Raw genomic sequence first — 11695 nt, 5'->3', positions numbered from 1 at the left:
CTAAGCATTAGTGCTAATGTTAGCTAGGCAACTCGTAGAAAACGCTGACGGTTTGTCATTTAAGAGACAATAATACCGCGACACGCCAAACACTTCCTCACAACACTTACCATTGTTTGAAGACAGATTATTCGATGCAGAACACAAAATATCCACGTTGCCTCATCGCGTAACTTAACTTTGAACATTTTAAAACAGCTCTCGCTTATCAAACAAAGATGGAAACCGGAAGTGGCATAAAACCGCCTCGCTTGCCTTAAGTAAAAATCTTAACTTACAAAAAGTTGTACGAAATCAATTTTTTTACAGCTGTCTGATTTTATAATTGCAGCTGGATATAAAGCTTAAGAAAATGTAACCAGAAATTCTCAACTGCCAAGTATGTTTAGTTTAGTTGTGTGAAGTTAGGCCATTGAAGACATGGGCATTGGTATGCTGTAAGTATTAACAGAAGGTTGGTTAATCTTCAAGTATTCTGATGGTGAGATCGTAATTTGCAGGCTGTAATTGCTCAGGATGTCTATAGTCTTTTAGAAAAACTAGTCATTATTCAATTGTCCTCTGTGACTGAAGCTGTCAGCAGGGTAGAAATTAAAGATGTGCGCACGCCTGTCTGTGTGTGGAATGGTATTAATTTTCCAATGTGACTGAACAGAAAGAAGACTAAAAACACCATCACCGTGCACAGGACAGAATCTTATCTTCAGCATTGGATTTCTTTTACTTTTACTCGTCTATCCCTTCATCTTCTCAATCCCACTCAATCATAATGGAAAACATAATGAGGAAAGATGACACATGCATAAGAGGTTGGATTTTATTTAGTCCACTTTTAAAATTTACATTTTCTGTTGCAATTCATTAAAAAAGATAAAGCATCATCAGCTTTGCAGACCATATCACAAAGAGACTGCAGTAAGGAAAGAGTGAAGTAGAACGAAGATGACTTAGTAGGCACATTTTTCAAATGATACATGTTAATCTAATCGATGGCAAAATATGTACAGCTATGATTTTACCTTGTGGTAGCACATGCTTGGGACTTCTGAGTGAGAGTTCACAGGTTAGTAAAGCACAGATCGATGCAGATACATCTATAAAAGATGTATCAAGTTGAGTATATGTGGCAGTCAATTTCCCAAAACTGTATGCCAGTTCAATTCGAAATAAATTAAACCTAAGAGGAGAGAGAAATGAGGAATATCAATGAACTTGTGAAACTAACTGACCGGCGCTTGTCAAACTAAGCATTTTAACAGACTTTAGCAAATGTTCCTCCATATGAATCAAGAATACTGAGCTAAAAGTGGACACGACATCCACCTGATGAAATAACATGAGAAATAAATTAGAAATGGATAGTTGTATTAGTATGCATTTATAAAGAGTACCTGATTTTCTCTCTCTCTAGCCTAAGTTTGATACCTTTGCATAACTTATAGAAAACCTGTCACGTTCTTTTAAAAACTCACAGTAATTCATTCATTAATCACAAGTCCTGATACCACCGAAGACAGGCACAGGATTCTACCCTGCAGAATCCACATACCTTCGAGTCAAACACGTTATATATTCCATACAAATAAAGGACACTTTTCCTGTTTATATACATAACACTTTTGTACAGTCTTCGCACTTCCATTATAACAGATTGAAGCATCTCCACATACAAAGTAAATGGAAATCAGATCATGATCAGTGGATTAAACCTTGAGTGAATCCAAAGCTTAAATTGAGCACTTGGTTAGGTGTAAAATGAACAAGTTCAACTGCCTTTGCATTGAAAGAAAAAAGAAATAAATCTCTGAAATTCTGTCGTACTGGTTATCTTGGGGATCAGGTTTGAAGTTTGGCTTAGATACAGACTGAGTCAGTTTTAGCCATTCACCATAATTTAGTAGGGGGAAAAAAAAATGGTAAAACTGACTTGTGATCAGTGCCCATGGAAACTTCACCCTACTCAAAACAGGAGGAACTGAAAAATCAACACTGTTAACCAGCTATGCTAACTAGTAGAGTGTTGCATTGACAAAGTATTGTGATCATGTTATCTTGTGATCTCACTTACACTCCAAAACAACAACAAACAGCATTATAATTTAAGAAGATGTTAAGTCTGGATCAGCTCACCGGCCACTGAAAGGTGAACAGAACGAAAAACTCGAATCCAATATAGGAGGCAGTGAATGTTCAAAGTTTGTGAGTCTGCTTGAGTCAAACCCCAAAGACAAGTCCAGTCATTCCACCTGCTTTCATACTGCATACAGCTTATTCCTGGCTCACACCCCTTCCTACAACTGTACACACAGTGCTGTCCTAGGCCGTGCAGCAGTGTAAACTAAAGACAGCTGAGTGGCTACGAAGCTCCACTGGCCCCAACACACTAAGGATCTCACTGAGGTGGAACGTGACAGCTGGACCGTCCCAAAGCACAAACCGCAGCCTACACTAGTGTAAAAGGCCCTGCAGTTTGGGGGTTTGAAAGGTGGGTTGACGTTCGGGACAACAGGGTCACTTGGGTCCTTTCGAAGGGGTTTCTGTCTCTGTGGATTGGCGGCCATCGTTCCAGGCTTCCCGGGTGCTCTTGAGGGCCTGTGTCCGTTGTTGGTCCACAACCACGTAGTCAACACGCTCATCTGATGCTGCCATGCCGGTTCCATTGCTTTTCATCTGAGGAATGAAAACGCACGAAAGGTTGGTGTTAAAATACCTTTGAAACGACCTTTTCTGATTGTGAACAGGTGCCTGAGGATATGGGGGTTGGTAAATTCCTACCTTCCTAGGTGGGGTAGACTTGCCGGGGTCAAGATCCAAATCCAGGTACTCCACCTGTTTGTCTCCCTTTGGCTTCACCATAGGGCTGCTCCCACCATCCGCAGTCATGGGTGCACCAAGCTTCATGTTCTATGTAAGCCAGGAGAGGATGCTTTTACTGACAGAAGAGGGACACTGAGGTAGTGTCACAGTGAAACACAGCTCATATTTATCTAGCATTGTCACAATAACCATCCTTTGTTTGCAAAGACTGCACAAGGTTTGACTGATATTTGATTTATCAAAAAAAATAGCAATTTCAAAAAGCTTGTTCTGCCGGCAAAAACTGCATTTAGCACCAACTTCAGGGGGTGCACATAAAGGTACAGAGGGTTTGTAGACCTGAACATTTAGAGAATGAAAAAGACGACTGCAATAGACAATTAAGGCAAAATTAATGTGCATAGTCGTCAACAAAACCACTGTCAATGTAAACTGGTTGTCAAGTAGTTAATCCTTATATTATTCATATGAAGAGTAGGGTCTAGACCTGCGCTACATGGAAACTGTCCAGACCCTTGTATTGTGATCATTGCATTATAAGAACAGAGTTGTTTAATCAGTGAACTTTTTTCAGCTGGTCCCTTTGCTGAAAGGCACCAGTCTGGTGAGGTTTGTTCACTGAAGCAAGGATGCACCATTTCTCTGACACAGCCAACAAAAACGGGCACCAAACCAACATACAGAACTCCAGTTGCTTCAAAACTGTGCAGTGAAAAATAAATAACTCTGCAAAGCAACTCGGGTTGTTACACATTTCCATCTGAATTCTGAAAAGGATAAAAAAAAAAATCAAAAAAGGATCCGCATCAAATTTAAGATACGGATAAAGAGCTTTAGCATTAGTAGACAAAGACAAATTTCTGGTATTGTGACAACACTATGATACGAATTACACCTAAAGGTAGAGTTAATTTCTAACTACAAGTGGGGTGAAGTTATTAGAAGTAGGATGGTGACAAAACTAGGACATACTGGTTTTCAGAAAAATTACAGTATACGACATCTAAAAATCACTGCAAACTGTATCCAAGCCAGTTTCTAGCAGGTGCTGGGGAGTGATAACAGCACAGCAAAGTAAGTGCTATGTACTTGCTGAATTGCTGATCTAATGATAACATCAGAGACTGGTAACCTCTGGCATTCTGACAGGGTAGGCCATGCATGTCTAACCTGGCAACCCTGCTCACCTCCTCTATGTTGTCAAGTTCCTCCACCTCCCTCTTTACAGGGGTGATGGGGACTGTGCAGTAGAAGGACTCCTCTCTACACAGAGTGAGAAGGAAGTGGTAACAAAGGAAAAAAAGAGAACAGCAGATGGTCAAGAACAAAATGCAGGAGAAAGAAAATGGACGAAGCCAGAGCCTGGAGAAGTCAGAGAAATGAGGAACTGGGGAGGAAGAAATAAACATGAGTGATGAAAGAACAGGAAGTCAGCAGACAATATCGAAGCAAATGTAGGAAAAAAGATTAAATTGTTACAGCAAGAAAAAAATAGGAAATGGTATATCTAATACCCAAACTGTAAGAGAAAGAATCCCCGCTGGTAGAGGTGTATCCTATCAGTTTATGGCTGATGTACCCAACATTATTCTGGGTACATCAGCCAAATGTGCCTGCATTCTGCAGACATTACCGAACAACTAAAAGACACTTTAGCTCGATTCCATTTCAACCAATGCCCAAACAACAAAAAGGGATCTTTTGAACAACAGTAAGGGTACTGATCTGTCAAAATAAGTGTTTTTTTTAAAGAACACAAGACCTGAAAAGCATAAGAACAAAAATAGATAATAAAGAAAGCAGAGTAGCAGGAGAAGAGGAAACTGCAAAGAGAAGAGTTGAAGTGGCGAGGAGTCCGTCTGCAGCAACCAATATCCTGTCCACACTAACGTCTGCCTTCAGAAAAGGGATTTCTGCTAGTTTCTGTGCAACAATTAACAGCTTGACCTTCTAGGCTGCATGGGGTCCAACCCTGAAAACTTTGTCTGCCTAATATGAACTATACTAATGATGCAAAATAGTTTCAAGACACCACAAAAAACCACATGTCACAATGAAAATCAATCAGACATTTAGCACATTGTTTCTGTAGCTTTGATTATCTGTGATTTGAGAAGTATAAGAAAAAATTATCATGCAACTTCTTAAAATCAGAGGATGGTTGTGTGTTACATACTGGTTCATCTGTGGACATATTAGAGACCATGGCTACATAATTCTCATCACAGTCCTCGGAGTCAGTGCTGGAGGCCGTACTATGCACTGACGGGGGTCTCGGTGGCATTGGAAACCTAGAGAAACTGAGCAGCATTCACAATATTTACACACTGACTTCCAGGCAAATGCAGTCTCTGGTGAGCACAAAATACAACACAGACATAACAGACACAGCTATAAACCACTGCAGCCAGCAGAGTCCCTGCAGCATTAAGCACAGAAATAGACCTCATCCCAGATAAGCCAACAAACAGCATTCAGTACAGCGTCGCTGTGAGGCACATCCCAGAGTGGTTTGTATGAGCAGCGCGACTTTGGTCACAGAGTGACTACAGTGATGCATGACGTGTTAGTGCCTACTTCTTCAGTTAATTGTGTGCTATATGTTCTACAAAAGGGAATGTTCACACTAAATAACCCTTTTCCTATAAAGAAGAAGAAGAAGAAAGAAAAAAACTCAACTGTACTTTGTGTTGATAATATAACGAGCAGGTGGGACAATGCACCCTGTTTCCATAACAACTCCTTTAGTCACCTGGAGATGAAGTGCAGCAATTTATTTTTATTGTCTTGTATCTTGTGCTCCTCTATAAAGTTAGATTTTTCTCAACTTTAAAAAAGCACTCTACTCCAAAAGCACTTCATGATGAGATATGAGACACAGTGTCTCTTCTGAGACGCCCCCCCCCCCCACTAGACACCAGACGCAAAAATAAAATAAAACCAGGGCAAATAGGAAAGCAGAGTTGTGTGAACACACCCTTAGTTGTTAGCAAAATGCTGCATAAAGAAAAAAGCTGCAGAACTACTTACTCCCGAGCGAATGACCGTGTGACGGGCGAGCGGACAGGCGTACAGGGCTCCTCCCATTCTGGCAGTGGTTTGATCTCGAGCGGAGCGGGTCTTCCTGAAGCAAGGTACACACACACCGTCAGTTTCTGCTTGAGACACACACTTAAGGTACATGGCAAAGGTCAGCACCACGAAAGTTACTGCAATGTGGAGTTCATCAAACTCTGCGTTCACAATCAAGTGATTTGTTGAAATCATACAATCATTTCTGATGCATATCAATGTTTGTGTTGTTTACAGGTATGTTCATTATTTTCAGCTTTTATTTTGGGGGAAAACCCCCAGAAAATTACAAAATTTGAATAAAAAATGGAAGTAGCCAAAGGATGTCTTCATGACCTCTGTGTGAGGACATGTAAATCTGTGTGAAATGTTGGTTGAACCAATCCGCTTCCTTTAAAAATCTCAAATACAATAAAAACTGAAAATGATGGGTCTTATGTTCATTATAAAATTGTGTGCAGTGTAACAGCTAACGTGCTATCAGAGCCTCACTCACTGTGCAGTAGCTGTTGAGCATTAATGCTCATTACTCGTGGCTTCTGTCACTAAAACATTGCAAACTATATACTTTATGAAGAAGGTAGCCACTGCTGGTGCACACTGTATGTACACAAGCAGGAGAGTGGATATGGTCATTTATGTGTGTCTCTCTTTCATTAGATGATATCATGGTTCAATTTCCTCCTGAAGGGCTATCTACTGCTCTCCAGAGCCATGTGAGTGTTTTTGTGACAATAATTCTGGTGAGGCTGCTACATCTGAATGTGTGTTTTGGAAGCGCAATATGTGAAACTGCAAAGAAAAACATAAAAGAAATGTTTGGGAAGAGAAACGTTAGTAAACTGGCTGCATGTCAAGTAGTCATATTAGAATGAGGGGATGTTTAGGTAAGGTGGTGATAGCAAAAGTTTATTTTTAAAGGCATGTTGTGACTGTTCATGAGCTCCAAAACTGTATCAAGTGAAATCCACCATGCATGAGGTGCACACTCATCGCCCTCCTGCTGGGATTTAAAAAAATAAGACTGGATTAATGCAGCAGCTCTGACACCCATGTTATATTTTTAAACCTATTTGGGAAGCTCTGGAAGTATTAAGGTACAGTTTAATTGATTCTGGTTCGCACACAGAGACAGCAGGCCTGAGAAACAACAGTGATCCCACAACACACTACTGAGAGCATGCAAAGAGTCGAGATGAAGGAGAGTTTGACAGGTCAAAGAATGGAAAGTTTCACATACACAATGGCAGTTAAGTGTGGAGTACCTACCCTTACGTCGTCCCCTCGGGAATTCACCTACGGTTTGAGAGTCGGTTCGCTCTAAACCGACACCTTTTGCTCTTATTATTTTAGGACTCTGACCTGATTGGTGAAAGAAGACTTTGCTTATTATAAAATTTTTGGTGATGACAACAGTTCAGCCCTACTGTAACAACTGGCCTGCCATGCAAAGCGAAAGACGAGACTCTGCTGAACAGCAAAACGACACCCTCACGTACGCCCAGTCACCTTTTTGTGCAGCACACTTATCAAGAGGATGATTGTCATGACAACAGCAGACCCATACTGCCCAACATGCACCTCACTCCATGCACCACGGCTTCCCACACAAAGACTGACATCACAGCTGTGCATGCACCATGAGCTGTGTGTAAGCACTGCGAGTACACTGAGGAATCATGTCACGTTGAGACGGGCACATACAAACTGCAGCTCCCTTTACATTAACACACTGATCACAACAAGAGCAAAATCCTACATGTGCCACCATCTCAGAGTAAGAATTCATTTCAGATGTTAATGAAGTAAAAAGTCATGTGCTGGCCTTGACTACAGATGTCCAGACAGTCAAAGCAGAGAAAGAGGTGCACATGAGATGAACATGGCTGCTAGTGAGCTGATTAGTCCACAGAAGGGAAGAAGGTTGCATGGCTCATGGTAAATAAAAAAAATGATTTATACCCAATGAAAAAAAAAACAAAAACAAAGGAGCATGTGATATTCCACTTCACTAAGGAAAGCCTTTACCCACACTCTCCACTTGAAACATCGAGTCTGAAAATAAGCCTGTCGTGTCGGTGCTTCTCATAAGTGACGTTATTCAGTATTATTTGATTTTCTTCAGCGTCAGTCTGATTATCATAGTAATGATCTTTGTCCATATTTTGAATTCTCTGTGCTTTAGCTCGTCTATGTGCTATTTCTAATACAAAGTACAGTAGAAAAGATGACCAGCACAGTAAATTTTGTACTGGGAGCAGCGGGATTGAGGGTAAGACCTCAACTAATGCTAATATAACAACAATAATAACAGCCTATATTTGGACAGCAGCTTTCAATTAACCAATTACAAAGTATTTTAGATCAATTAAACCCATCAGAAGAGGAAGACAAATCAAGAGGGTCTGCAGATGTTTCAACACTATCCAAAAAATGGCTGTTCTAGACACAAGAGAAAACAAGGTCAATGCTGGTCAATATATGAACAACAGAGAGAAAACAATAGATAGAAAAAAAACAAAGAGTGGGTTTTTATTGCCATTCTTTTTAGGAAATTATAGAAGGGAAACTTTATTCTACACTCAATGGATCTCAAGCTACAGGCCTAAATATTCTGTGCCCATAAATCCGTTTTTAAGGGCTGAATTTTTTAAATGCGGAGAATTGGGCAAATACAGTATGAGATGCTGAAAACTGATTATTTTATCCAGTAACTGGTGTTTATATGTTTAAGAGTTATGAGGACTCTACTGATGTGCCCCCTGTGCCAAAACAATCAATTTCATATTATAAGTTTGGAAGACAATGTGGAAATGCTGTTTGTTAATGTGCATCCAGGTTCATGAGCGTTGGACATTTCCAGTCCTGGCTTTTCTCTTGTGAAATCTGAGTAATGCCTTGAAACTGGTTGGCTTGTAGTACAGCAGCTAGATGATTTGGACTAATAATAATCTTTTTATAACTTTAAGTCCTGGTAGTCCAGAGATGGAGGATGCCAAATTTGGTCATGACTGGCTTAGAGGTCACAAAAAAAGACAACTTGCGCATGGAAGGATTCCCCGCTGGGAAATGTAACACTCCCTAACATGTCCTGTTTCCTTCAGCAACAATAACTGGCTGGCCTCTGGTTTGGTTTGCCTACGTGATGACTCCCTGTCTCCCTGATGCCCTTCAGTTCTCTTTCTCTCTTTGCCCACTTTTCAGCCTTTCAATCTGCCCAGATTGTAATTCCCCTTGCTATTAGGTCTTTCATCAAAGAGCTCCATTCAGATGAAGGGAACAAAGGGGATGGAGGTGACCACTCCGGGCTTCGGTCACTCCATGGCACAGGGACCAGCCCCCTCCAAAACGGTCTACAGGGCCTCTTGAGCTCGGGACAAAAGTGCTTTTGACAAGGAGCTTACTGTGTTGGTGTAAGAGGATGTAGCAGGCACTAAACTAATTCATCAAGAGGTGAAATAAGCTGGTCAAGGGCAGACGCAGAGGAAGATGGCAGTATCTAAGATACCAGACAAACCAAGCAGACAAAATGGGAATAAACATTTTTCCACATTAATAAGGGCAATTAAAGTATGAAGAAAGACACGGCTTTGAGGACGGTTGGATCGTTTTCACACGGTTCGATGACCATGAGCCAGCACAGTGAGAACAGCAGCCGAGTGTGACACAAAGCATGGTCAGTTGTTGCATTAGTGAATACCGAGCATACTGAAGGCGTTTAGTACAACAATAAACTTCAGCACACATCGACTATGCAGCAAGACCTTGACAAACCTACAGAACATGTACGAAACACGTCACAGCCACACGTGCATGCACACTCACTGCCCCCTCACCTTTGCGATCAGGTTTGAGATTTCGGTCCACAGGCGGGGGCTGGCAGTCACTGGGCATTGGCCTGCGAGGAGGGGTCTTGGGACTGGAGCGGAAGCCCATGTGGGCGGGCGGGGGGACCTGCTTTCCCAGGGATGAGAACTCCATGGTGCTCGGGGTCATGGGCACATAGTTCGCTTCGTGCATCGGCTCAGGCAAACTGCCGGAGTGATGGTGTGACGGGGAGTTGGCACTCATGGGTACATAGTTCTGGTCTACCTCTTCTGTGGACTGGCTGCCCACCGGCATCATTCCTTTGTTTTTCTGAGGGTGACAAGGCATGCATACATGTTCACAAACAAAAGGACAGACATAGCTGGTATGAGGCTGCCTGTACACTCAGGTCACAGGGGAACAGAAATGATTTTCAACACTGTCTTTACAAAATAGCTGGTGGCTAACATTCCATTAGCAGACAAAACATTGGCTGTAGCAGCAGCTTATTACTCTAGGATGAACTCCAACAAACTACCAATACTGAAACAAACAGGTAGGTGGTTTCTGATGCTAGCCAGCATACATTACACCAAGAAAGTGAGCAGCAGCAGCAACAGGCCTGCAGATCAAGCCTGAAGCAAAACTGCTGGAGGGAATGATTAGAGCTAATCTGAATCAAGCTAACAGCAGAAGCAGAAATAATCAACAAATATTACAAACATGACAAGAGTAGTCAACAATTACCATGTATAATTCAATGGCCGTGTTTGTATAAATCACCACTGCTACAGTCTGTCTTTTCTACTGTTACTGATATCTTCTGTTCTAACAGTGCTGCAGCGGCCCGGGGACCAGCAGTAACCAATTAATAATTTAATCATTTCATGTGGCTGCTCCCTACCACCCAGACTGTACACACTGCTTTGACCGTGCATTTCACATACACACAATATTGAGCTTGTGCAAAAATGCTAAAAGCAGCAGGTGATTGTCGGCCCAATACTGTCTGTTGAATGAAATGAGGCGCTTCCCTTCTGTTTGTTTCCGCCCCAAAAAAGAAAAGTTGAAAAAGTTTTTGTATGGGCTCACTTTTATAGCAGAGCAGTATCCCACTGGGCAGCAATAAATAAAAACAGAACACTATAATATATGTAGATGACTTTCCCTTCCGCCCTAGGATTTTCGATCTGTACTGCATGATGCCACTGTGTCATGGGGCGGAATAGGAATGTGCTGTCAGTCCTGGGTGTTACTGGAACAGCTTAGAAAAGTATTAAGTTATTGTAAGCAGAAAAAATGCCTTTCCTAAGCCGATGCAGAAATCTCTTCTAACACCGTAAACAATCAACATTTTAAAAATATCCAGTCATGACACAAAAACATCCCTTTAGTCAGCCACAACCTGGAAGCACAATGACTGTAGAACACTGGGTTCTGCAGAATCATGAGCTTCTAAAGCTGTGAACCTTGGAACAACACTTACAAAGTAGCTGTTGAAGTTTTCATTGAACTCAAATGAGCAGCTTTTGTCCGAGGGGAATGATCTAGGAATGTCATAGCAGTCCTGGGATCCAAAATCTGCAAGAAACAAATACAATTGCCAAATATGTACATCACTGCAATATATGTATATACTACAACTTTATGGGATTAGTTATTTAGCATTAAATGATTTTATCAATCAATGTAGAACAAGAGCACATACTATTAGCCTACACATCCCATATCAGAGCCATATGCTAAATTTGAAGTCCATTTCTGCTGCAGTATAATCTTAATGATACACACAACAGAGGCCTAATTAGAAAGCTGAATGTGTTTTCATTTGTTCGGTGGGATAGAGTTCAGCAGCATGTAAGAGCTCTACTGTGTAGCACATTATTATTGTTTTTTTGCATTCTCATTAGGCCCTGATGCAGCCGCTAATGCATTTCACTTACAGCCAGAAGAACCACAGCAGTGCTCGGGAAAAAAAGCTTGCAAGGCAAATGAGTGT

General features: G+C 41.4%; 1 protein-coding gene across 6 annotated transcripts in view; it reads right to left on the bottom strand.

Annotated features, from left to right (window-relative positions):
- Positions 1–803: 803 nt before the first annotated feature.
- Positions 804–11695, bottom strand: part of gab1 (GRB2-associated binding protein 1) — a 52612-nt gene continuing 41720 nt past the window's right edge. For 2 of the 6 annotated variants that reach the window (XM_076728254.1, XM_076728256.1), the window contains 6 exons: positions 11183–11277; positions 9726–10026; positions 5848–5941; positions 4994–5117; positions 2776–2904; positions 804–2670 (listed from right to left, as the gene is read on the bottom strand). In XM_076728254.1, coding sequence (XP_076584369.1) covers positions 2512–2670; positions 2776–2904; positions 4994–5117; positions 5848–5941; positions 9726–10026; positions 11183–11277 — 902 coding nt within the window. In that variant the 3' untranslated portion in view covers positions 804–2511. Of the gene's footprint in view, positions 2671–2775; positions 2905–4004; positions 4081–4993; positions 5118–5847; positions 5942–7158; positions 7252–9725; positions 10027–11182; positions 11278–11695 lie in introns of all 6 variants that reach the window. The other 4 variants (XM_076728253.1, XM_076728252.1, XM_076728255.1 and 1 more) reach the window with 4 other exon arrangements.

Source organism: Chaetodon auriga, chromosome 4, assembly GCF_051107435.1.
Source record: "Chaetodon auriga isolate fChaAug3 chromosome 4, fChaAug3.hap1, whole genome shotgun sequence".
NCBI lineage: Eukaryota > Metazoa > Chordata > Actinopteri > Chaetodontiformes > Chaetodontidae > Chaetodon > Chaetodon auriga.
This window is presented reverse-complemented; position numbering and strand designations above follow the sequence as displayed.